Consider the following 27755-nt stretch of genomic DNA (forward strand, 5'->3'; position numbering starts at 1 on the left):
AAACCCTGTCTCTACTAAAAAATACAAAAAACTAGCCAGGCGAGGTGGCGGGCGCCTGTAGTCCCAGCTACTCAGGAGGCTGAGGCAGGAGAATGGCGTGAACCCGGGAGGCAGAGCTTGCAGTGAGCTGAGATCCGGCCACTGCACCCCAGCCTGGGCGACAGAGCAAGACTCCGTCTCAAAAAAAAAAAAAGTAATATTAATAATGAAACAGTCTGGACTGGGCACAGTGGCCCACACCTGTAATCCCCACACTTTGGGAGGGCAGGGTAGGTGTGTCACTTGAGGCTGGGAGTTCAAAACCAGCCTGGCCAATATGACAAAACCCCATCTCTACTAAAAATACAAAATTTAGCAAGGTATGATGGCACATGCCTGTAATCCCAGCTACTCAAGAGGCTGAGGCAGGAGAATCACTTGAACCCAGGAGACAGAGGTAGCAGTGAGCCAGGATTATACCACTGCCTGGGTGACAGAGGGAGACTCTGTCTCAAAATAATAAAAAAACAATAACAACAGTCTGGATTCTGGGTTATTTTAACAAAAGGTGGTGAGGGTAGGAAATGAAGAGGGGAAGGCAAAATTGTCTAAAATTATTTTATTTTTTAAAACATTTTTTGGCCGGGCACGGTGGCTGACGCCTGTAATCCTAACACTTTGGGAGGCCGAGGCAGGCGAGTCATGAGGTCAAGAGATCAAGACCATCCTGGCTAACACGGCGAAACCCCATCTCTACTAAAAATACAAAAAATTAGCTGGGCGTGGTGGGAGCGCCTGTAGTCCCAGCTACTTGGGAGGCTGAGGCAGGAGAATGGCGTGAACCCGGGAGGCAGAGTTTGCAGTAAGCTGAGATCATGCCCCTGCACTCCAGCCTGGGCGACAGAGCAAGACTGTCTCAAAAAAAAAAAAAAATTTTTTTTTGGAAATGAGGTCTTGCTCTGTCGTCCAGGCTGGCATGCAGTGGCACAGTTGTGGCTCATTGCAGCTCAACCTCCTGCCCTCAAGCCATCCTCCCACCTCAGCCACCGGAGTAGCTGGGACTGCAGGTGCACACCCAGCTAACTTTTTTTATCCTTCTAGAGACTGGGTCTTGCTATATTGCTCAAGCTGGTCTTGAACTCCAGGGCTTAAGCGATCTGCCTGCTGCAGCCTCCCAAGTAGTTGAGATTACAAGCTAGTGTACTACCACAACTAGCTGTCTTAATTTCTTGTTCCAGGGGAGATTATGCTGATTAATTCTTTTATTTTATTTTATTTTATTTTTAAGATTCAGGGGAGACATGTGCCAGTTTGTTACATGGATATATTGTCTGTAATGCTGAGGTTTGGGCTTCTATTGAACCCATCATCCAGGTATTGAACATAGAATATAGGCCTTGTACCTACCCCTCCATCGTTTTTCACTTTTGGAGTCCCCAGTGTCTCTTGTCTCCATCTTTATGTCTGTGTGTACTCAGTTTAGCTCCTACTTATAAGTGAGAACAGGCAGTATTTGGTTTTCTATTTCTGTGTTAATTCACTTAGGATAGTGGCCTCCAGCTGCATCTGGGGACATCCTTTCATTCTTTTTTATGGCTGCATAGTATTTCATGGTGTATATGTACCACATTTTCTTTTTTTTTTTTTTCTTTCAAGTCTGTCAAGCTATTCTTTACTTTGGAGAGAGGGCAGGGCAGAGTGCTCTGTCCTTCTTGGCAGTGGCTTTTGTCACGGTGGCCAGGACATTGCTCACCTCCTCCTGCTTCCTCTTGGTGCGGATGTGCATCCCCACCCTTGTCTTGATGAACTTGAGGGCCCATTTGTCCTTGGAAACCTTCAGTAACTCCATGGTGCACGGCTCGTATGGGGTGAAGCCACACACCTCTCAGATCATATCCTGCACGAACTTGGTGTATTTGGTAAGGTGCCTGCCAGGGCGGCTGTGCCTGGGCTTCCTCACGTTCTTGTCACCTTGTGGCCCTTATTGAGGCCCATGGCCATAGGGTAGCACAGAGCCATGGCTGCTGCTCTCCAATGGTGGCCGTAGTGGAAGGAAGCCCACATTTTCTTTATCCAATCCACCGTAGATGGACACCTAGGTTGATTCTGTGTCTTTGCTACTAAGAATATAACTGTACTTAAGAGTAAGTGCTGTGCTGGGCATGGTGGCTCATGCCTGTAATCCCAGCACTTTGGGAGGCCAAGGTGGGAAGATCACTTGAGCCCAGGAGTTTGAGACCGAACTGGGCAACATAGTAAGACCCCATTTCTACAGAAAAAAAAAAAAGAAAAAAAAAGCCAGGCATGGTGATGCATACCTGTAGTGCCGGCTACTCAGGAGGCTGTAGTGGGAGGATCATTTGGGTCACATTTATACCACTGCACTCTAACCTGGACAACAAAGCTAAACCCTGTCTCAAAACAAAACAAGCTGGGTGTGGTGGCTCATGCCTGTAATCCTAGCACTTTGGGAGGCCGAGGTAGGCGGATCATTTGAGGTCAGGAGTTTAAGATCAGCCTGGCCAATATGGTAAAACCCTACCTCTACTAAAAATACAAAAATTAGCCAGGCGTGGTGGCGGGTGCCTATAGTCCCAGCTACTTGGGAGGCTTAGGCAGGAGAATTGCTTGAACCTGGGAGGTGGAGGCTGTAGTGAGCTAAGATCATGCCACTGCACTCTAGCCTGGGCAACAGAGTGAAACTGTGTCTCAAACACACACACACACACACACACACACACAATGCTGCAGTAAACATGTCAGTGCAAATGCTAGCTCTCTTTCTGATAGAATGATTTATTTTCCTTTGGTTGTATACCCAGTAATGGATTGCTGGGTCAAATGGTAGTTTGATTTTTAGTTCTGTGAGAAATTTCCAAACTGCTTTCCACAGGAGTTGAACTGATTTCCATTCTCATCAACAGTGTTTAAGCATTCCCTTTTCTCCACAACCTTGCCAACATCTGTTATTTTTTGATTTTTTAATAATAGTCATTCTGACTCAGGTGTGAGATGGTATCTCATTATGGTTTTGATTTGCATTTCTCTGATGATTGGTGATGTTGAGCATTTTTTGCAGGTTCGTTGACTGCTTCTTCGTGTCGTTTGCCTACTTTTTAATGGGGCTATTTTTTTTTCTTGTTGATTTGTTTAAGTTCTTTATAGATTCTGGATATTAGTCCTTTGTCAGATACATAATATGCAAATGTTTTCTCCCATTCTGTAGTTTGTCTATCTGCTTTGTTGGTAGTTTATTTTGCTATGCTGAAGCTCTTTAGTTTAATTAGGTCCCAACTGTCAGTTTTTCTTTTTGTTGCATTTGATTTTGGGGACTTAGTCATAAATTCTTTGCCTAGGCAATGTCTGGAAGAGTATTTTCTAGGTTTTCTTCTGGGATTTATATGCTTCGAGGCCTTACATTTAAGCCTTCAATCCATCTTGAGTTTGTTTTTATATATGGTGAGAGGTAGAGGTCTGGTTTCCTATTTGGATGCCTTTTATTTCTTTCTCTTGCCTGATTGCTCAGGCTAAGACTTGCCATATACCGATTGCTGTGGCTCAGTACCATGCCGAATAGGAGTGGACACTCTTTTTTTGTTCCAGTTCTTAGGCAGAATGCTTCCAACTTTTGCCCATTCGGTATGATATTGACAGCTCAGTGCAGTGGTTCACACCTGTAATCCCAGGACTTTGGAAGACCGAGGCAGGAGGATTGCATGAGCCTAGAAGTTCAAGACCAGCCTGGGCAGCATAGTGAAACCTTGTCTCTACAAAAAATAAAAAAAAATTAGCCGCACATAGTGGCATGCCCCTGTAGTCCCAGCTTACTTGGGAGGCTGATGCAGAAGGATCACTGGAGCCTGGGTGATAGAGGCTTCGGTGAGTTATGGTTGCACCACTGCACTCCAGCCTGGGCAATAGAATAATACTTTGTCTCAAAAAAAAAAAAAAAAAAAAAAAAAGATATTGTCATCGGCGGCTCTTACTATTTTGAAGTATATTCCTTTGATGCTTAGTTTATTGAGGGTTTTTTTATAATGAAGGGATGTTGGATTTTATTGAATGCTTTATGCTGACTGATTCTGAACATTGATAAATATATGTGTGTGTGTGTGTGTGTATATATATATATATATATCTTTAAATGATTTGTTCAGACTTTAATGGAAAGTACTAGTAAGAATAGCATGTAGAATTTCCAAACCACCCCATGTGGAGTGGGGAAATAGAGGAACAAGGAAAACTTCATCAATTGAGCAAAAGTTGTTTTAAAAAATAAGAAAACACTGGCCGGGCGTGGTGGCTCACGCCTATAATCCCAGCACTTTGGGAGGCCAAGGCAGGCAGATCATGAGGTCAGGAGATCGAGACCATCCTGGCTAACATGGTGAAACCCTGTCTCTACTAAAAATACAAAAAATTAGCTGGGCGTGGTGGCAGGCGCCTGTAAGTAACTCGGGAGGCTGAGGCAGGAGAATGACGTGAACCCGGGAGGCAGAGGTTGTAGTGAGCCGAGATCGCACCACTGCTCACCAGACAGAGCGAGACTGTCTCAAAAAAAAAAAAAAGAAAAAGAAAAAGAAAACATCGTGTGAAAAACCTAAGACAAGAATAAAACCACTCATGTCAGTGATTACAAAAAATATGAATGGGGTAAAGTCACCTATTAAAGGAAAAAGGTCTTATAAAGTGAGAACAACAATAATGTCTAGCTACATGTTCTTTATAAATGAAACACCAAAAATGTACCAAAAATTGAAAATAGAGGAAAGATTACATCTGCCCATATTGAGATCTGATGGAGCTGTGAGACTTTACATTTTTGTTTTTCATATGCTTTTGAAGTATTTATGAATGTCCTGGGATGTAAGTCCAGGAACAGAGAGCAAATTCTTGGAACCACTTTATTATATGTTTTCACAAAATAATGTCATAACGGTACTTGGTCTAAAGTGGCCAGTGTTTATTCTTTCAAATACTTTGGATTTATGTAATTTCTTTCTTCCAAAAAGGTATCTTCAAGTCTTCAGGTAGAATAAAAATCATAGTAGAAAATAAGTCTTTCTGGCCAGCCATGGTGGCTCATGCTTGTAATCCCAACACTTCGGGAAGCCAAGGTGGGAGGATTGCTTGAGGCCAGGAGTATGAGACCAGCCTGGCAACATGGTGAGACCCCATTCTTAACAACAACAACAACAAAATAGCCAGGCGTGGTGGTGTGTGCCTGTAGTCCCAGCTACTAGGGAGGCTGAGGAAAGAGAATAGCTTGAGTCCACGAGTGTGAGGCTGCAATGAGCCATGATCACACCACTGCACTCCAGGCTGGGCAACAGAGTGAGACCCCCAACTCAAAACAAAAAAATAAAGAGGCTGGGCACAGTGGCTCACACCTGTAATCCCAGCACTTTGGGAGGCCGAGGCAGGAGGATCACTTGAGGTCAGGAGTTCAAGACCAGCCTGGCCAACATGGCGAAACCCTGTCTCTACTAAAAACACAAAAATTAGCTGGGCATGGTGGTCCCAGCTACTCGGGAGTCCGAGTCACGAGAATTCCTTGAACTCAGGAGGCAGAGGTTGCAGTAAGTGGAGGTTGTAGTGAGGCAAGATCACACCACTACACTCCAGTCTGGGCAACAGAACGAAACTCTGTCTCAAAAAAAGAAAAAAAAACAGTCTTCTGTTGCTACTGCTGCTGCTGCTGTTGTTACAAAAAAAAAAAAAAAATTCCAGCCAGTTGGTCATTTATTTTAGAATAGTATTAAAAAACAAAGGTTCCATGTCAATATAGAATTTGTATAGCTTCCTAGAATTTATTAAAATAGGAATACTAATAGAGTCAAAAAGGAAAATTTATATAAATTAGTGAAAATTACCACCCTGTCCTTAATGCCCTATTTTAAGATTAGTCACTAAATAAATATTTACTTGCTGGCCCTGAACTCTGTGCTGGGTATTGTGAGGCACAAAAGAAGTACAAGATACTGCCTTTGCCTACTAAGAATTTTATTCATACTTTGACAGCTTTCTGTGTTGAGCCATTAAATGTTTTCTTACACAGAGCTCTCAAACATGTTTAATCTGGTATAATTTACCACTAGGTGGAGGAAAATAATTACAGCTAACATTCATGTAGTTCATCTCTGTATATCCACACTTTACGATAGCGTTTTCACATGATAGACACCCTAACATATGAATGAATGAATGAATGAATGAATATCAGGTGCTAGATTAAAAGCTGTAATTCAGTATCTAATTTAATCCTCTCCACAATTATCATTTAGCTAGTATATTATGCACATTCTATCAGTGAAGAAACTGAGCTTCAAATCACTTTAATTACCTTGCCCAAAGTCATAATCAAAGTGCCAGAATGGGACTGGAATCCAGGTCTAACGCAAGTGCTATAGTGGTGTGAAGGGAAGACTGGTAAGGGCTGGTGTTCGTGGAGAATTTGTTGCTAGATGTGTACTTCTTGTTTAGACTAAGGAAAAGAAATCATTTGCATAAATGTTACTCAGTTCCAGGAGCCAGGTTTCATGCGTGTTAGCATCTAGCATCTGTCCGTCAGTTCCAGAAGCAATCTTACAGTGGTGTGTGTTCATCCTAAATAATACAAAACGGTGCAGAGGAGGAAGGGGGACAGTTTAGGGGAAATCTGACCACCATGCATGATGGAAGTGTTTCTCTTATTCTCCTGCTTTTAGAAAGCCATCTCTGCTTGCTTTTTCAGGGGGTTATTAAGATCCTACTCTCTTGGATACCATGCTCTATTAGGCAGGAGACACAGGCAGAGAGAAGCTCACTTGGCATGAATTAACCAACAGAGAAAACCTTTGCTCAGTGGGAGTAACCTGTCACAACCTGGTTTTCTCTGGCCACATAACCAGTCTTGTCTAGTAGTAATGCCATTACAACATTCCCATTCAGATCCCCATGACCCAGTAATTGTTTTGAGAATGAGTGCAAAGCTATCAGACACCAACTACTATAATTAGAAAAGGAAAAATAGACACTTACCAGAGCTAATGTCTTTAGGCTGGAGCATTTACAGCTTTTTGGGTTTTTTTTGTTTTTTAAGTTATGGAGCCTCTTTCTCAGTTTTGCTTCCTAAAATACAAATTGCATGGTTTAGGGGTTCTTGCATTTCATTTTTGTTACTGCTGTGCACTCTCTTTCCTTTTTTCCCCCCTATTTTAATCGGAGTACAAATTGCTGTCAGCACATCGAGTTCATGTGCCAGCCACATTCAGAACAGGGTGTTCTGTGCTCTTCAAAACAAAATTGCTCTAGGGCAGTAAGAGAACAATAAGTCAGAGCTCCAGTTTAAGTGATGTTTTGCAGCTCGCTTGATGTGGTTACACTCCGATTGCGCAGCTAAGCTTGGGTAATTTGGTTTGGTTTGAGTTTGTGGGGATTTGGAGGACCTCCCTCCCCCTTTAAGTTACATAGTCTTTAAGTCAGGAAAAAAACGTTGTCTCTTTTTAACTTGTTTATTTCTTTCTCTACCAAAAAAGCCCTAAGTAGAAGCATCCTGTATGTACTTTTATTCTCTTTGGGCACGTCATAGATGATTTACTTCCCGTAAATCATGCTGCTTGGGATTAGCAACAGACCTCCTGAGCCCTAGAGGCTGCACTCCCAGTGAGTCATGATGGTTATTATTAAATATTTATTAAGTTAGTATTTGCACTAAAAGATGCCAGGTCAAAAAGCAACCACAGGTCTTCCACAGCCAGAGCTGCCATGGTTTTTGTTTTGTTTTGGCTTTTTTGGTAGCAGTTTTAAAGATAACATTAAAAAGAATAAGTGGAGCTATAGGAACTAGTCACATCTGCATCTGTTACCGCAAGTGGGGCCCCTGACTGTGGCAATCAGCAGTCTTTCGTGGCTCCAAGTAGTATGTGAGTTCTTGTCAGCAGTCTTGTAGAACTTGTCACATCAGTGTTCCAAGTTTAGAAACCAGTTAACCCAGCAATGCCCTTTGCTGCTTGTAGATGTAGAGAATCAATGGGCTGTATTCACCATGAGGCTGTGATACCTCCTTTTACTCTGACATTCCGAATATTATCAGTATTACAAAGTGATGGTTTTGGTTTTTTTATATAAACTGGGGTGTATGTATCTGGATGTGTATCCGTTTAAGATTTTATAGTACTACAGGGTCCAATTTTGAAGGGTTAGATTTACCAGGAAGAAGAAAAAAAAGATTAGTCCACATGTAAAGTAGAAAATATTTATAAGAGCTACCACAAATGTTTACTGTCCTATTACAGCATCAGACACTAGTTCTGTCATTTATTGTCTCTCTGAGAAAGACGAGCTACAATGAATGTTTTGCTTTCTTAATTATGCCTTTGTTACAGTTTGACTTTTTTTTTTGGCACAGTTACTTCATTTATCTTTCCCAACATGTTTATTAGTAGCCAGTCTTTTTCCCTCACTAATGATGGGTTATCACATCTAAAGAGAACTTCTGAGATTGCTTATATAATTTTAATATCAAGTACATACATCAAGCTGAAAAACAGCCTAGGAAACTAACGCACAGGCAGGAATCCTTGCAGAGTCTCTGGATTTCCTGTTTTGAAAACATTCAAACTCGATCAACCAAAAGCCACAACAAATGTACTGATAATTTCCTCCCCCACTAAATGTACTCTCCTTAAGGGAGGAAGATGATACTTCCAACAATAAACTTCAGACAAAAAAAATCTGTCAACTAAGTTGTGAGCTACTAGGACAATAAATCTCTATGCTTGAGACATTCCACAATACGTGAGCTGAAATTTACTTTGCTCAGCAAATCTTTTTTTTTTTTAAATGAAAAATGTTATTAGTCTAAATTTCTTGGGCAGAGTTTTAAATATTTAGAACTCGTAACCTCTTTAGAAACATCCATTTTTACTCCAGTAAAAATATCTTTTTTTTTTTTAATGGAGACAGGGTCTCACTCTGTCACCCAGGCTGGATTGCAGTTCCCGCAATAATAACTCAATGCAGCCTCGAACTCCTAGGTTCAAGCAGTCCTCCCACCTCAGCCTCCTGAGTAGGTGGGACTTACAGGTGTGCGTCACCACCCTCAGCAAATTCAATAAAAATATCTTAAACCTCAGACTCCTTGTAGAACCTCTCTAGTATGCATGTACAGTCATATGCTGCGTAACATTTTGTTTAACAGCAGATTGCACATCGGACAGTGGTCCTATGAAATTATAATTCCTTATTTTTACTCTACTTTCTCAATGTTTAGATATGCAAATACTTATCATCGTGTTACAGTTACCTACCATATTCAGTACAGTAACATGCTATACCGATTTGTAGCCCAGGAGCAATACGCTATACCACTTAGCCTAGGTTATAGTAGGCTGCTCCATCTTGATTTGTGTAAGAACATTCTAAGATGCTCCCACAATGATGAGAATACCTGATGACACATCTCTCAGAATGTATCCCCATCCTTAAGTGAAGCATGACTGTATTTGAAAATTTTAAAGTTGAATTTATTTTTTAAATGTTTTCCAATCCAGAATGAACTTTCAATTTGCCACAAGTTAATTTTATCTAGAGCATTCTAAAAGTAAGTATAACAGAAGGAATTACCAGCATTTATGACTATGGGACATAAACTAAAATGCCGTATGCCAGCTCTACCCAGACACTCCAGCTCTAGCCCTTGTTTGGAGGAGCTGACTCAAGAGTTAGGCCCTTTCTAGTTTGACCCAAGTTTCCTAGACCCCATTTTGTGTCTGCAAGGGGAACACGTCAAGGTGGTATTAATACTGGTGAGTTAAAAAAGGATAGTGAGTACTCACTTCGGCAGTACATATTTGGAACAATACAGAGAAGATTTAGCAAATCAAAAGGAAGAAGAAAAGGTTAGAAAGCTTTAGAGCATAAATGTCCTGTGGACATTCTGGCACCTAGTGTCTACACCATTCCTGTTCATTTTTCAGTTTTTCTCATTTCTCAGACCTGGGCTAGAGGTAATTCAATTAAATGATTAACTGCAGGAATTCGATTTGAAGCTGGTTTCTGGGCTATATTGATATTGAGAGTGATATTACCAGGTCATAGAATCATAGAATTTTAGAGCTTCATTGAGATCATGTAGTTCAAAAGTAGAATGAGTTAGATTTGAATTTTTATTTGGAAGATAATAGTTATCTTATTGGGCATGAAATGAGTATAACAGAACGAGTGATTTTTAGTCTCTCTACAAGTCATTGATCTAAAGTAGATCAGCCAGTGTTAGAAGCATTTTAGGAAATCTCTAATTTTGAATATAGGCTGTTATATTACAGAAGTAGAAATAAAGGGATTTTCTCTTTCTTTTTTTTTTTTTTTTTTTTTTTTTTAGACAGAGTCTCCCTGTGTTGCCCAGGCTGGAGGCTAGAGTGCAGTAGCATGATCTCGGCTCACTGCAACTTCCGCCTCCCAGGCTCAAGTGATTCTCGTGCCTCAGCCTCCCCAGTAGCTGGGATTACAGGCACGTGCTACCACATCTGGCTATTTTTTGTATTTTTAGTAAAGATGGGGTTTTGCCATGTTGGCCAGGCTAGTCTCAAACTCCTGACCTCAGGTGATTCGCCTGCCTCGGCCTCCCAAAGTGCTGGGATTACAGGTGTGAGGCACCGCGCCCAGTCAGGATTTTCTTATGAAATCCAAATTACCATATTGCTTGATGACTGTTATGCTATATTACCAGCCATCCATTTTTCTTATTACATCAAAAACTTAAATAGAAAGAATAAATACCCTTAATATTCAAAGTAGTTGTAAAGTTTCAGAGTATTGTTTTTCCTAGAAATGAAGAGTCTAGGCCAGACGTGGTGGCTCACGCCTGAAATCCCAGCACTTTGGGAGGCTGAGGCAGGTGGATCACCTGAGGGTCAGGAGTTTGAGACCAGCCTGGGCAACGTGGTGAAACCCTAAAAATACGAAACTAACCGGGTGTGGTGGCACACACCTGTAATCCCAGCTACTTCAGAGGCTGAGACAGGAGAATTGCTTGAACCCAGGAGGTGGAGGCTGCAGTGAGCTGATATTGTGCCACTGCACTCCAGCCTAGGTGAGACAGAGCAAGACTCTGTCTCAAAAAACAGTTTAACTGATCAAGAAAAAATAGATATCTGTATGCATTTTTCCTATTTTGTCTTAAGATAAAAAGCCTCTTATTTTAATATGAAATTACCCTGGTAATGAGCTTGGTAAATTGGGGTGGAACAAGGAATTAGGCCTCCCAAAATTGACCTCCTAACATTTCAGGGGAGGTTATTAAGTAATTTGATTTGTGAAGTTATAGTAGACTCTTGATTCTTTCACACTTTATTATTTCCAGTAAGGGATATAGCTAAGATAGTTATTGATGTTGTTGTCTTTGGATTTACCATTGTTATTCAGATATATTTGTGAATGAGATTAGGACTCTTAAAGAAGAAGGAGCATCTGTATTCATTTAACCTTTGTATATCATTGGAGAAATAGCCATTTAGTTTGGTTTTTTGGCATCTGAAGCCAAGATGCAGTTACAGGTGTTTAAGCCATTATATATTTGATATTAAATTTGTGGCATTTGATAACTATTTATTAAATAATCCAGCATGTCTTGACGTTGTGTTATAGGTGAGGAAACTTCTGTCACATAGTAGGCTTAGAATAAACCTATGTTTCTGGTTTGTTACCTACTAAGCTGTCTTATTGATACAAATATCAGTAATTACAAGTTTAACCCAAAACAGAAATATGGTTGCTCCTAAACTTTCAGACTGGGTAGACTAAGCTTCACCAAGACATACTGTGTATGTCTCTTGATGAAATGAGAAAGGGGAAATGGTATTTGCTACATTGTCGGCGCTCATTTATCACATCACTGAATTAGCCAGTCCTAAGAAGCAGCTCTGTTGACTCCTGTCTCCTTGCCCTCAGTCCACCTGGAAGGCCGCTGTGGTGAAAGGATGTTTGACTGCAGAGATGTGGCATTCACTGTGGGTGAAGGAGAAGACCACGACATTCCAATTGGAATTGACAAAGCTCTGGAGAAAATGCAGCGGGAAGAACAGTGTATTTTATATCTTGGACCAAGGTAAGCAGCATACCAGTTTGGAACACAGTTTAGGAAGTCACCTAAAGGACAGGAATATGCTTGCTTTTTCATTCAGTGTTTTGGCATTTTCAGTGAAGTTAATCCAACAGCGGAAACAATTAAATCAGGCTGCAGTTAGTCATCACATAAATTAATGGACCTTACAATATCATAGAGGTTTGTGAGCATGTTTACTTGATTGATATATGTTCAGAATAGGACTTACAGGCACTTTTTGCTTTTGTAATGATTTGTCTTGCCTGCATTATTGCCAAGACAGGCAGTTATGGACTCTTCTCATATGTGGTTCTCTCACCCCCTCTTTCCTTTTCTCTAAACTAGGCAAGAGGCAGGAAAACATGGGGGTTGGGATCAAAGAAGCATTTGGATGATTTACTACCACTTGAACTTGTGTCACTTGGTCTTATACAGAGTCTTTGGAAAAAAAAAAAAAAAAAAGCACATTCTTCCTGGATCTAAAGGCAACGGAGATGACTCATTTTTTGCCTAAATTTTTCCCATCATAAGGATATCCATTAGCACTTCCAAGCTTAGAGCCATCAGACACTGACAGTCTCTCTTATGAAAACATGTTTAGTATTATTTTTAGATCTAAAATTATACCATGAATCCAACCCTTCTGTCTTGAGAAACAGACCCCTGAGAGAACCCAGGGTGTTTTGATTTTGTCTGCATGAGAGTGCATCTGCTTATCTAGTGTATCCTGCCCCTGGCTCCATGGATTTCAGACAGTGGGATTCTGAGTTACTGAGAATCTTGATGACCTGCACTTGCCAGTAGGTGATGTTATGCCTTTGGTGGTGTCATTTTGTAGACTCTGTAGTAATCCAACGGCAGTTTACCTTTGCCCCAGCACTTGATCCATAATCATATATATATATTTTTTGAGACGGAGTCTTGCTCTGCCACCCAGGCTAGAGTGCAGTGGCATGATCTTGGTTCACTGCAACCTCTACCTCCGGGTTCAAGTAATTCTCCTGCCTCAGCTTCCCAAGTAGCTGAGGCTGAAGATTACAGGCACCCACCACCATGCCCGTCTAATTGTATTTTAAGTAGAGACGGGGTTTCACTATGTTGGCCAGGCTGGTCTCGAACACCTGACTTCAAGTGATCTTCCCACTTCGGCCTCCCAAAGTGCTGGGATTACAGGTGTGAGCCACTATGCCCAGCCCATGATCATATTTTTGAGGTGATGTTTTAGCCATGCAACTACCACTTGAAAATCCTTCCAAAATGCTCTACCTTGAACTCTTTATAGCCCTCACTGAGGCACCCTTTGTATAATGCCTTCTTTTTCTCTACCTGGTTCCTCTTTCCACTAACTGTAGCCGCCACTTCAATGTGTCTTATTTATATTAATATTTACTCTATATTTGTAGTTTATTCTTAGGTAAAACTAATTCTGTTTCTGTCAGATACTTCTTAAAATTCAGATAGAGCATAGAAAAAGCTATCTCTTCCATATCTAAATAATCTCTAATTACTTTTTTTTTTTTGTAACAGGATCTCACTCTGTCGCCCAGGCTGGAGTGCAGTGGCACAATCACGGCTCACTGCAACCTCAGCCTCCAGGGCTCAGATGATCCTTCCACTTCAGTCTCTGGAGTAGCTGGGACTACAGGTGTGCACCGCCACACCCAGCTACTTTTTGTATTTTTTGTGGAGACAGGGTTTTGCCATGTTGCCCAGGCTGGTCTCCAACTCCTGGACTCAAGTGATCCGCCTGCCTCACCCTCCCAAAGTGCTGGGATTGATTACAGCCACTGCGCCAGGCCATATCTGATTATTTTTAATCAGCATTTCAAAATTACAGTAGTTTTAAACTCAGAGAGGTGGATTTATGTGTAATGTATGTTTTCAAAATTTAAGCTTCCTTAGGATAAATTCTGTATGTATTATGACAATGTAATGTTATATGAACCAGTTTATATACATTACATTTTAGCCTGGCTGACAAGGCAGTTGTGGGGACAGATGTCTCAAGTGTAATGGCAAAGAAAAATAGAAATTGTCTTTATATTTTTTAACGCAAACAGTTCTTTTCAGATTTAAACTGTTTGTTGTCTCATTAGTGGCTAGACCCTGCTCTGTGCACTTGGCCAAGGCACTTAACCCTCCTAAGCCTCAGTTTCCCCTCTGTAAATAGGGATGACAGTATCCACCTCATAAAGTTATGGAGAGCTAAATGAAATCCTGCACATGTAGGGCACAAGTGAGCCCGCGGTGTGTGAGCTTTTGTTGGTATTGTGACAGCTTGCCTTCTCTTCCATTTTACCCTCGGACCACAAGAAAAAGGAAATCCTGTTTAACATGAGATCGATTTTTCAGATCTTTTCAGGCATAAAAGTTGTCAATAGGTTTTCATAAATTTCTAGGTATAAAAATTTTTCATGTGTTTTATGGAAATAGTTTAGCATATTTAGAAAGGAACATTATTTTTGTTCAAGGTGTTGGTATGTTGAAGAATTATGTGAAGTGCATTCTCTGTAATACGAGACTGCTGCATATGCATTATGTAGTACTACATATATATGTAGAAAACCCCTACATGCTATATATGTGTGTGTGTGTATATATGTACTTATATGCATACCCTGTGTGTGTGTAGAAAACCCCTACATGCTAAGCATGTTTTCAGTGCATGCAGTGAATTTACTTCTTTTATTCAGGTTCCCACTTTCATAAAACATTGTAGCTAAATGTTGCTATAAGTATGGCTGTTGCAGAAAAAATCTGCAAATAGCTCTTAGTGTTATCTGTATTTCATTCTCCAGAAAATTTCCAAGACAGACCTTCTCTTTGACTCTGATACTCTGATAGACTCTTGGAAAGAATGTTTTCTTTCTTTCCCTCGCCCACCCTCCGAGACAGGGTCTCACTCTGTCGCCTAGGCTGGAGTACAGTGGCATAATCGGTAGCCTCGAACTCCTGGGCTCAAGGGATCCTCCCACCTCAAGCTCCCAGGTAGCTGAGGCTATAGGCATGCTCCACCCTGCCTGGCTAATTTTTTTCATTTTGTAGAAACAGGGTCTTACTAAGTTGTCCAGGCTGATCTCAAACTCCTGGGCTCAAGCAGTCCTCCAGCCTCAGCCTCCCAAAGTGCTTGGGATTATGGGTGTGAGCCACCACGCCCGGCCTAGAATGTCTTCATAGTAAGAAATTCATAAAACATTTCCAGACAATCCATTTTTCTTTCTCCTCATTGGGACAATATCTTCCCTTTGTATTGTTTTAAATACTGAGACTAATAAATCTTTTTTGTTTTAGGTAAAGTGTATATAGTTTTAACTTTTTTTCCTTCCTTTCCTTATGTTTCTGTCATGCATGAACTCCAAACAAAAACATAGGCTATTGGTCGGGCAAGGTGGCTCACACCTGTAATCCCAGCACTTTGGGAGGCCAAGGCAGGAGGATCACTTGAGGTCAGGAGTTCAAGACCAGCCTGGCCAACATGGTGAAACCCCGTCTCTACTAAAAACACAAAAATTAGCTGGGCATGGGGGCACATGCTTGTAATCCCAGCTCCTCAGGAGGCTGAGGCAGGAGAATCACTTGAACCCAGGAGGCGGAGGTTGCAGTGAGCTGAGATCGTACCACTGCACGATGCCTGGGGTGACAGAGTGAAACCCTTGTCTCAAAAAAAAACAAAAACAAAAAAACAAAAAACGGCTACCAAGAGCCATAGTGTCTAGTTATGAGGCAGTATGAGTCAAAAAAAACCTGATTTTCTGGGGACACACGGGGTCTGAATTTAAACCCTGGCTCTACCACTGCCTCTTTGTGTGACTTCTCAGGAAGCACTTATCGCTGAGCTTCTGTTTCTTTATCTGTAAAAATGGAGCGATTGATAAGAGCTTGTAGTCCAAGTGCTTCTTATATGCACATTAAGGCTTAATGGTCATTAAAAGTCATTATTTGTATCTCTGATCTCTGGAGGAAACTTAATTCAAGGGCATTAACACTGAATTCCTTTTGTTACTGTAGTCTAGATTATTTTTTGGTTGGGTCCTGGGATTCCTCTTGTGGTGTTTTGTTTTTCAGTCAGATGAGTTGAGTGCCCTGGTTCCTTCTTTACCCAGGCTGACAACTTTCTGTGTAATATGGAAGTCAGGATAGGTGCTGCCAGAATATCTTGCCGTGGGCTTTCACCTCTGCAAGATCATGTGCGCCACATGTATCTTGACTGAATCCCTTCATTTTAACCTGGGATAGAGTGTAGAAATAATATTTTTCTTTAGTCTTCTTTCATCCCATCAATAATAGGACACTTGGTGCCTCTCTTCATTCAACCCCACACTCCCCACCCACCTTCCTCTAAGGCAGATTTTCTCATCCTCAGCACTGTTGACACTTTGGGCTTGCTAATTCGTGGTCATAGGGGGCTGTCTTGTGCATTGTAGAATATCCAGCACCAGTAGCACCCCCATAGTTGTGACAACCCATATTATTTCTGGACATTGCCAAAGGTTTCCTGGAGGGAAGAGGAGTTAAAATCACCCTGGTTGAGATCCACTGGTCTAAGGCAAATGCCAGATCATTTGTTGTATTTGCAACTGCTTAGCACAAGACTCCAAATATAACATGCTGTCAGTAAACATGTGCTTAGCAAGGACTCACCTACCTACCTGGGTAGTTAAGGATTTTTTTTTTTTTAATTTATCAGATGGCAGAAACAAGATAGTAGATATATACATCTAAGATCTCAAAGTAGAAAATTAGGCATCACTTCTTAAAATTGGTCATTGGTAATCATGTCCTTTTTTATGTCTTTGCGGAAGATACCCTTTGCCCAGCTCCTCATTCCCAGCAGCTCTCGTATCTCTATTCCTCTTTCTGGCTCCAGCTTCCATTTTCTGTGTAGCAGTGGAGGTGAGTGAGTAAGCATTTTTATTCCTGGAAAATTCAGGCAAAGGGTAAATAAAGTGGTGTAAGCAACAAAATTTGAGTGTTCCCACTCTAGTCCCTTTGCCCCAGAGAAAACTGGAGGTATTAGATAACTCGGTTTTGACATCTTTCAACCTGTACCCTGAAAGCTTGAGTTTACTAAGTTTTTGTAATACCGTTTTATATATTAAAGAACAGCTTGACTTGCAACAAATGGGAACAGAATATATTCCGGTGAACACTTGACTAATATGCTAGGCCTTGTTCTAAACACTGGGAAACAGTCGAACCAGACAGAGCTCTGCTGCAGCTCCCATTCTAGTAAATATCTGCTTCCGGAATACATTTAATTTGCTGGAGATCTTACATGATCCCAAAAAAGCAAATTTGTATGTCCTCAGTTATTTTTTTCAGTAAGTTTTGGCTAAAAGGTATAGAATCCTACACTCTAATAGCTACAAGCCATAAGAATATGTCTCTAGAGGAGGTGTCAGAACTTGCTAGGACAGCTATTTTTGAGTATATCATTATGTTATTTGTGTTTCTTCATGTGCTTTTACAAAACTTAAATAGTGTGAAAACTTTTCTCTCCTGATGTGTGAGCCTTTCCCCTTCACTTACGTGACTGGAAGTGATACTACTAGAAGGTGACAGCACTTTAAAGTTAAAAGCTTATTAAAACATCCTTCCAGCGAGTACCACTCTAACAATTACAGTGACTGTGTCCTCTCTGTCCTTTCTGCTGATAAAACTTAGGGGAAAATTCCTGGCAGCTAAATCATGGCCATTTTATAAAAAGAAAAAAAAAACCACTAGATATAAAATCAAGTAGAGAAAAAGGCAGTGACATTTAAAATCCCATGAATCAAGCTGCCCCAAGGAGTACAGGTGTTGCATTACATGTGAATGTGAAGGAAAAAAGAAAACTAAACTAGCCTGGTTTCTAAGAAAACTGTAGCAGTGAAGATACTTCACACTGTATCTTCCGGTCAACATCTGGTTTGTCTTCAGGGTCTCTGACATATGTAGCTTGCAAATGATAGCTCTGTTGATGCCTCAAAATACTGAAGGAAGTGCCTGGAAATACACCAATTCTTTTGAAGTTTTATTTTTTACTCTCCATTTCAGATATGGTTTTGGAGAGGCAGGGAAGCCTAAATTTGGCATTGAACCTAATGCTGAGCTTATATATGAAGTTACACTTAAGAGCTTCGAAAAGGTGAGAAAATACCAACTTCCTTAAAATCATGGTAGATTTCTTCTCCATCCACTTCCTATAAATCAGTATCTTATTTTAGTAGGTGGTATAGATAGATGGTGTTTATTCATTATCAAGTTTGTCTCTTGCCTCCAACACTACTGCTGAAGAATAGGACAACTGACATAGCACAGCTGATATACAACGAAGGAGCTCCGTGTTCTTATTTTGTTCCTATGTGTCAGCTTTTTTTTTTTTTTTTTAAACTTTTTTGGGTAGAATCCAAGACTTGTTCCCTTATTTGTTCCTAGACTTGTTCTTTTTGTACTTTTTTTTTCCTGGGTTGAGGACAGAAAGGTTCACGTTCTGCCAAGTGGCTCCTTGGGGGAGTGGGGTGCAGCTTTTCAGAGCTGAACGGATTGTACCCTTCACAGGAGTCATGAAGGGGCCTGCACTGTGACTTCAAGTTGTTATCCCAACTGCAAGTCCTCGAAGGCCTCTAGGCTGTGTGACCAGGGATACGAGAAAGAAACCGGCTAACCCGAAGTCTTTTTTTTTTTTCATACTTCTCCAAGTAGAGATGAGAGAGAATTTGTCAGTTGCCTTGGATTCCAGAAACAGTATGACTCCTTGAACATATTTTCATCTCAGTTTCACTCTGGAGGCTCCCAGCAGCAGCTGAACTGGACACACACAGCATATACCTGAGCTAGGTATGCTGTCGTCTTCGGCCACATGCCCCTGGCATTTCCAAAGCCCTGCCCTTTGTGGAGCTTCTCAAGGACTGCATTTGTGTTCCTTCTTTATTCCTGCACAGTGCTACCTCCACTTTCTGTACATTAAGGATTTTTTTGTTGTTTTTTTTTTCCTTTTTTTTTCAAGACAGGGTCTCACTCTGTCACCCAGGCTGGAATACAGTGAGCACAATCATAGCTCACTCCAGCCTCGACTTCCTGGGCTCAAGCAATCCTCCGACCTCAGCCTCCCAAGTAGCTGGGACTACAGGCACATGCCACCACGCCCAGCTAATTTTGTTTATTTTTTGTAGACATGGGGTCTCACTGTGTTGCCCAGGCTGGTTTCAAACTCCTGGGCTCGAGCCATCCTCCTGCCTTGGCCTCCAAAAGTGCTGGGATTACAGGTGTGAGCCACTGTGCCTGGCCACCTTAAGCACAGTAATATAAATGGAAACGTGACCATTTATATTTTGTTAGATTCAGAAAGGAAATCCTGGTCCTATGGGCCTGTACCTTTGGGTTAAGAAAGTGAGGGGAGGCCTGCTTTGGGATTCACCCCCAACAGTGACATTCCTAATCATACCCCTTCCATTTCATGTTCCCCTAGACAGACATATGCTCTGGTTTGACCACTGATTGTCATGTAACCTCTTCTGAAAACCTGCTAGCTCAGCACTGATGCCCCAATGCTGTCGTCATTGCATATTGTGTTTTTTTTATTGTTAAAGAGAGAGAAGATAATCTTTAGCATGTGGTTATTTAGACCTCTGGCTTTACTATTTCCATTTTTATAAAGCAGCCTCTTGCCCCTTCCCTCTCATCGCCCAGTGGACATTGCTTATTTAGGAGCACTCTCCCAGTGACACCACAGCAAGCCTGTGCTCTGTCATCACTCCAAGAGTATATTCATGCACTGCTGCTTGGTATATTTGAAATCACATGAAGGTATGTGATGTTGTTCGGGGCAATGTGATTTAATCCTTTGCCTTGTTAAGAATAGACTAGGCCTGGCCAGGTGCTGTGGCTCATGCCTGTAAGCCCAGCACTTTGGGAGGCCGAGGTGGGTGGATCACCTGAGGTCAGGAGTTCGAGACCAGCCTGGCCAACAGGCTGCATAGATGGGTGAAACCCCATCTATGCTAAAAATACAAAAATTAGCTGGACGTGGTGGCAGGTGCCTGTAATCCCAACTATTCGGGACGCTGAGGCAGGCGAATTGCTTGAACCCAGGAGGTGGAGGTTACTGTGAGCTGAGATCGTGCCACTGTACTCCAGCCTGGGAGACAAAAAAAAAAAAAAAAAAAAAAAAGAATATACTTATATTCCAGGCATGGTGGCTCACACCTATAATCCCAGCACTTTGGGAGGCCGAGGCAGGAATACTTGAGCCCAGGAGTTCAAAACCAGCTTGGGCAACATAGTGACACCCCCTCACTACAAAAAAATTTAAAATTTTCCTGGGTGTAGTAGCACGTTTCTGTAGTCCCAACTACTCAGGAGGCCAAGATAGGAGGATGGCTTGAGCCCAGGAGTTTGAGACCAGCCTGAGCAACATAGTAAGGCCCTGTCTCTACAAAAAAAAAAAAATTAGCTGGACATGGTGACACACGCCTGTGGTCCCAACTACTCGGGAGGCTGAGGCAGGAGGATTGATTGCTTGAGCCTGGGAAGTCGAGGCTACAGTGAGCCATGATCGTGCCACTGCACTGCAGCCTGGACGAGAGCAAGATCGTGTCTCAGAAAAAGAAAAAATAAAAGAGTATACTTATATTCCATAAAGACTGAAGCCAACCTAAGAAATACAAAGAGACTTATTAACTAGGTGTTCTTTGTTTTTGTTTTTTTGGGTGCTAAAACCTGGAATTGAACCATAACTAGGTTTTTGAATAATTGAGCTACATTATTAGGAAGCAGAATTATATGAGTTGCCAGCAAGACGAGTAACCCTTTCATTATTCACTTTTAAAAAGTAGAGGATAGTCGCTGGCACGGTGGCTCACGCCTGTAATCCCAGCACTTTAGGAGGCTGAGGTGGGCAGATCACCTGAGGTTGGGAGTTTGAGACCAGCCTGACCAACATGGAGAAACCTCGTCTCGACTAAAAATACAAAAAATTAGTGGGGCGTGGTGGCACATGCCTGTAATCCCAGCTACTCTGGAGGCTGAGGCGGGAGAATCACTTGAACCTGGGAGGCGGAGGTTGCGGTGACCTGAGATCACGCCATTGCAGTCCAGCCTGGGCAACAAGAGTGAAACTCCATCTCAAAAAATAATAATAGTAATAATAATAATATAATAAAAGTAGAAGATAACAGGGGCTGTGACACCAGGAACACACACTCCTTATCTTTTGAATAGAGAGAATTTTAGTTACCCATTTAAACTTCATAATTTATATGCAGTAAATAGCACTGACCACGCCCACTGTCACTTTTCCTAAAGGATCCCAGATTGTTCTCTTGACTCTATGATCCTTCTAAATCCAGCTTTTAAATGGCAAGTGCAGTTATTTCTGGATTTGTATCTGTAATGGTAGAAGTAATAATACACACAATACAAGCTAGCATATGATAATGAAATCATTTATTTATGGCTCTAAAGTGATATTTTTGCATGAGCTTTAACTCCCAGTTATATTTTGCTTGAAGTCCCCCAGTATACATCTGCAAGTTGATACAATTTAGCAGTATTATTAGTATATCTGGTTGTTTTAGAGTGACAAGACAACCTGACCCAGAATTTTGAAAATTCTGTATGAATATACAAACTACAACTTGACTACAGTCATGTTCCCATTTTAGAGTTGAAAAACTGAGGCTTAAGAGAAACAGCCTAGTGGAGAGGCTTGCAAGAGGGAGGATATAAGGCATGACCTTAACTTTGTGTCTTCACCTTATATTTCTAAAGATTCACTTTGTAGCAGTGCTTACCAGAGTGTGTTCCTTGCTGTGTTTTTGCGGCTCCTCCCTCTTGAGCAACATTGTTCAAGCTGCAGCTTGGTCATAATGGAAAGTGAGTTCTTAAAACAGTGTAAAGAAGCACTGGCCTAGCAGTAAATTGGCACTGACACACAATTTCAACAGCCAGAGTGTTTTCAGTTTGGAGTATCTTCTAGAATTAGCTGCTCTTTGTTCTAATAGGGCTCAACTGATGCTTTTCTCTCTGTTCATCTAACCATTGTCACAAATTTACACACAGGCCAAAGAATCCTGGGAGATGGATACCAAAGAAAAATTGGAGCAGGCTGCCATTGTCAAAGAGAAGGGAACCGTATACTTCAAGGTGTGTGAGTCCCTGTACAATCCTTTCCATCTCAAATAATTTACTCAAGTGTCAGTGAATTGTGCTGATATTCCCTACTCTGAATTTTATCAACACTCTGCTTGGTAAGAATAAGCTGGAATTTTTACAAATCTGTCATTTTCAATATGAAAAATGGTGAGAAAAGAATAATGTGGGGAAAAAAAGGTACATATTCCTCTTTTACACATTCTGCTCTAGATTGTAACCTTCCACACAGGCAGACCAGGTCTGGTATCCCCACCCACCACAGTATCACTTACTCCTAAAGCATCTTGCTTGGTGCATACTTGGCACTCAACAAGTGTTTTTGGAATGAAAAAAGAATGAATAGAATAATTATTAACAAAGAATGGAATTCATAGGGGTAAGTTTCTCATCATTTTTCTTCCTTTTTTTTTGTATGAGAGACAGGGCCTCCTTTTCTTTCCCAGGCTGGTCTCAAACTTCTAGCCTCAAGCAGTCCTCCCGCCTCAGCTTCCCAAAGTGCTGAGATTACAGGCGTGAGCCACTGCACCCAGCCCATCTTCCTTTATACTGTCTTGATGAAGTCACTAGAGCATATGACAAAGGGAAAGAGAACATATACAGATTTTAAAAAGAACTGACAGGAGAGTATTGACTGCTTCTCACAGCCAAGATGATTCGTGCACACTTGCTTTTGTGAGGAATCTCCAGATATTCCTGAATGATATTCATCGTAGATTGCTTCTCAAAAACCCTTCTTGGAGCATCTGGAGTGTGATATTTTCTCACTTAGATCTTAAACCTCTAGATGTAAGAAGAAAAGAAACTGCACTTTATTCTGTTGTAATCAGTGTTCTACCCATTGCTTCCCCACCCCAAATATATGCCTTCTCCATGTCAAGCAGAAAGGGCTTAGTGATGAGAATTAGAGGGAGAATGGGAGTTTTGTCAAGGTTTCTTTCATTTTCTACCACTGCAATACATGCAGTGTTTTTCAGCAGTATAAAGCAGTGAGGCATAAGTGTACTTTAACAAGTCTTTATGGGGCATCTGCTATAAGCCATGCTATTATTAAGTTACAACCTTGTCAGGAGGGAGGGGTGGCAATGTTAATCCAAATGAAACAACTAGAGAATTATGTAAGAATATATAATCAACCCAAAATTAACACAGCCAGAGGGCACCATGTGTTTTCAGAATTTGAGCCAAGACAATATTGGGTCGTGAAATCAGTTTTGTGGAAGTGTATTGCAATATAAGGATCAGTTTTGTTGCATAAAACTTTACGTGTGTATGAGTAAGTACTGGATTGCACATTTCTTACTGTAGGTTGTATTCAAACAAATTTAAAATCATGGGTTTAGATAACATTTATATATTTATACTTATTTTATCATTATTTACTATGTGTACTAAACTCTTTTATGGATCACCAGAAAGCATTGGGGTATGATAGAATAAGCTCGGAATTGGGGAAAATGGGCTTTATTTTAAAGTCATTTAAGGTCCAAAGAGGTTATATTTTCAAGTGAAAAATAGGGGAGTTAGATGTTCCTCAAGTTTCCTTCCAGCCTGAATTTCTGTGAGTTTCTAAACTCTCAAGAACAAGGAGGTTTTTTTGTTTTGTTTTGATTTTTTTATTATTTTTTTTTTTGAGACGGAGTCTCGCTCTGTAGCCCAGACTGGAGTGCAGTGGCGCGATCTCGGCTCGCTGCAAGTTCCACCTCCCAGGTTCACGCCATTCTCCTGCCTCAGCCTCCCGAGTAGCTGGGACTACAGGCACCTGCCACCATGCCCGGCTAATTTTTTGTATTTTTAGTAGAGATGGGGTTTCACCGTGTTGGCCAGGATGGTTTCCATCTCCTGACCTCATGCCCACTTCGGCCTCCCAAAGTGCTAGGATTACAGGCGTGAGCCACCGCACCCGGCCTGTTTTTAATTCAAATTGAGGTATATGGATACTTCTAAACTATTCAAGTAAGATTCCAAATGGGTTGTTTGTATATCCAAATACGTAATACACTAGAGTGAAAAATGTTTCTACAAAATTTCTTAAGATCATGGGTCCTTAACGGTATTTTCTATATTTCTGAAGTCCGTAAAAATCCTGAACTGTATTTTATATATTTTACATATTTTTTAATACTTCTAAGTAGAATATTAACAGTTTGGGAAGATTTGAGGCTTTTGGCCTTTGAGTAGAATCATATCGATTCAGTGTAGTAAAGCAGCTCAGCTATTCAGAGGCTCTAATTGGTTGCTATGATACAGAATTTTGGAGAACATTATTGGTAATGAAATAATGTTATGAAGCCATGTGTCATATAGCTGTGTTCTGAATATATACAGAGAGATGGCCAGAATTAGTAATCAGTAGCGGAAAGCAATGAGTAAGTGTCTGTACAGTTACTTAACTTTGTTGCTTATTAGCATCACAACTGCAAGAGTGATACTATTATGAACCTTCTTAAAATTACCAATCTTTGGATAAAAATCTGGATCAGCAGTCACACATACGGAACAAATTATTTTTAGCATGGAATTTGATAGGCAAAATCTTTCAAAACATTAGTCCATTGGGGAAAAATTAATGAAAGGTTCAAAACCACTGACCTAAGATTTTTCTCCCAGAATGTCTCTGAACATTTTGTACCACTAAAAACTTCCCTGGAGGCACCTTTATAATTATAGGTAAAAGATCCCAGCAGTAGTCCTAGCTTTAGCTTCAAAATGGTTAGTAGATAGTTTCCTGTACATATTCCCTTCCCAACTTTGGGGAAGGTTTCCAGCTGCCATACTGCCCTCCTGGGCCTTGTCGCTCCAGGGTGTCTGACTCGGCATGTTATGCATTTGCACAGAGTCCAGATGTGTAGGTGAGAGCAGAGATGGGCTGAACTAAAAATCTGTATTTCATGCCATCTGCATCTTGGAATTCTGTTTCCATTGATCTGTTGGTTTGGTTTATACCTAAATGGGTAAAGCCTCTCTCCTGAGTAGGGTTAAATTGTACTCAGCTTTTAAGTGGGAATGATTTTGCCATTGAAGATGTAAAATCCTCATTTCAACCTCTGACTACCAAAGAGAAGAAAAATAGAGAACTCTTTATTTGGTTCTGAAAATAATTATTAAGTACAGGTAACAGCATAATATTAAGCCAGGCATTGTGCAAGCCAGTTAAACAGACACAGTTTTTGCCCTCATAGCTGACAGTGTTCTGCAGGACAGGAGCATTAACTCACACCTGGTCAGTGTTTTGTTTTGTTTTTTTTTTTTTTCTGACTTGGCAGCAGAGTGGCAAGAAGGCTAAGGACACTGAAGTGATGTGGGATTCTTGCGCCCCCTTGTGCTTCTCCTGGAAAGAAACATTTCTAAAACAAACTAGTTGAGGAGAATCGTTCAACCTCTGAACTCTTCAGATAAATCGGGCTTTGCTATATTTTCACCACCCTTGCTCTTCCAAGATACCAGTAGTGTGATTTAGAAACAAGCCATTTATGACTCCAGAATTTGAGATTTTAAAAAATTCCTAAGAGGAGTCCACCCTCTTTTATCTCTTAGTGCAGAATTTTTCAACCTTGGTACTATCAACATTTGGAGTGGGATAATTCTCGTTGTGTGGGGCTGTCTTGTGCATTGTAGAATATTTAGCAGCATTCCTGGCCTCTGCCCATTAGATGCCAGTAGCATCCTACCCAGTTATGACAACTAAAAATGCCTCCAGACCTGCCAGGTGTTCCCTGGGGGGGCAAAATCACCCCCTGGTTGAGAACTGCTTTAGTACCTCAGAAGCAGGGAGTACAAGACAGATTTTTCGCTCATTGGAAGTTCAAGTCTAAATAAAGTTACATGATATATATGCAAGAGCTTTCAAAGAATTTAAATGCCCTATAAATGTAAAGAGACTATTAAGAAGTCTAATACCTGTTTTTTTGTGTTTTGTTTTACCATAGCCTTCTACCATTCTGATTATTCAGAACTTACTGAAATGATACGATCTAGGTTTTTGTCCTCCCTGGCTCTTCTTTTCTTTCCCTACACAATGTATTAGGAGATAATCAGAAAAGTTAATAGGTACATTAGAGATGGAGGAGGAGAGAGGATGAAGAAATGAGGCATGACAGGGGAAATGCCTGTCCTTCCCATCTCATCTCAATGAAACAGCACCTTTCATTCCCACCCACACGTTTTTGCTCCCAATGATAGCAAAAGGTTTTGTTGTTGGTATTGTTTCTAGAGAGAGACAGGGTCTTACTCTATCACCCAGGCTGGAGTGCAGTGGCACAAGCATAGCTAACTGCAGCTTCGAACTCCTGGACTCAAGAGATCCTCCTGCCTCAGCTTCCCGAAGTGCTGGGACTACAGACGTGAGCCACCACACCACTTTAGAAAAAGTTTTGTTTCCATACTTACATTCCTTTGATTTCAATATTTACTCAACAAACCTTTATTAAAGACCTCTTGGTGGCCGGGCGCGGTGGCTCAAGCCTGTAATCCCAGCACTTTGGGAGGCCGAGACGGGCGGATCACGAGGTCAGGAGATCGAGACCATCCTGGCTAACACGGTGAAACCCCGTCTCTACTAAAAATACAAAAAACTAGCCGGGCGAGGTGGCGGGCGCCTGTAGTCCCAGCTACTCAGGAGGCTGAGGCAGGAGAATGGCGTAAACCTGGGAAGTGGAGCTTGCAGTGAGCTGAGATCCGGCCACTGCACTCCAACCTGGGCGACAGAGCGAGACTCCGTCTCAAAAAAAAAAAAAAAGACCTCTTGGTGCTAAACCCTGAATATTCCAAAAGGGAGAGGAGAATGCTGCCTGTCCTCAAAGACCAGCAAGAGAATAGGCAGTGACAGAAAGAAAATTTCGACCTGAAACTGGTGAGGACTTTATTCTTATTTTTTTGTAGCATCCAAAAAAGGAGGGGGTAGGTCTAAGGCTATGACAAAATGTAAGTATTGTCTTAGTCAGCTTGGGCTGCCACAGCAAAATACCTACACTGGCTGGCTTCAACAACAGGAATTTACTTCTGGAGACTGTAAGTCCAAGATCAAGGTGTTAGCAGGGTCAGTGCCTGGGGAGGGCCTCTCCTCTGGTTCCTTGTAGCTCCCTTCTTGCTGTGACCTCACGTGGCCTTTCCATGTGCCCGTGAGTGGAGAGAGGGCAGAGGGCAGCCAGCACCGTGTTTCTTCTTGTAAAGGCTCTAATCCCATCATGAGGCCCCACCCTCATGACCACATCTAACCTAATTCCCTCCCCAAATGCTCCATCTGCAGATGTCACATTGGGGGTGAGGGCTTCAACATAGGAATTTGGGATGGGGGACACAATTTAGTCCATAGCAAATCTAATGTCCTCAAGAATTTCAGCATTTATAATAAAATGCCCTGGGTCCTTATGAATAACCTGTATCACACATTTCTGAGGCAGAGAGGGTGACAGTCTTTGATTTTAGTGCCAGTCTCCTCTCTCCTAAGCGAGTGACTTGGGAAGAAGGATGTTCGAGGATGTAGCCTGGCCCTCATTCACACCCAGGCCCTCCAGCTGGAACAGGTCTGCCCTATCTTCATCACCAGAAAATCTACACC

General features: G+C 41.4%; 1 protein-coding gene, 1 long non-coding RNA gene and 1 pseudogene across 10 annotated transcripts in view; 2 read left to right on the forward strand and 1 right to left on the reverse strand.

The window, feature by feature from the left end:
• FKBP5 (FKBP prolyl isomerase 5) overlaps positions 1 to 27755 on the forward strand; it is a 162384-nt gene that overhangs the window by 125852 nt on the left and 8777 nt on the right. For 8 of the 9 annotated variants that reach the window (XM_078000277.1, XM_078000278.1, XM_078000281.1 and 5 more), the window contains 3 exons: positions 11911 to 12067; positions 18101 to 18191; positions 22106 to 22189. In XM_078000277.1, the coding sequence (XP_077856403.1) occupies positions 11911 to 12067; positions 18101 to 18191; positions 22106 to 22189 (332 nt within the window). Of the gene's footprint in view, positions 1 to 11910; positions 12068 to 18100; positions 18192 to 22105; positions 22450 to 27755 lie in introns of those variants that run through there. The other variant, XM_078000282.1, reaches the window with a different exon arrangement.
• Positions 1610 to 2176, reverse strand: LOC106997926 (large ribosomal subunit protein eL36 pseudogene; annotated as a pseudogene).
• On the forward strand, positions 18416 to 20664 carry LOC144340431 (uncharacterized). Its single transcript, XR_013416538.1, has 2 exons — positions 18416 to 19233; positions 20421 to 20664. It is a non-coding gene; the product is annotated as an uncharacterized LOC144340431 (long non-coding RNA).

This window comes from Macaca mulatta, chromosome 4 (assembly GCF_049350105.2).
Source record: "Macaca mulatta isolate MMU2019108-1 chromosome 4, T2T-MMU8v2.0, whole genome shotgun sequence".
Classification (NCBI taxonomy): domain Eukaryota; kingdom Metazoa; phylum Chordata; class Mammalia; order Primates; family Cercopithecidae; genus Macaca; species Macaca mulatta.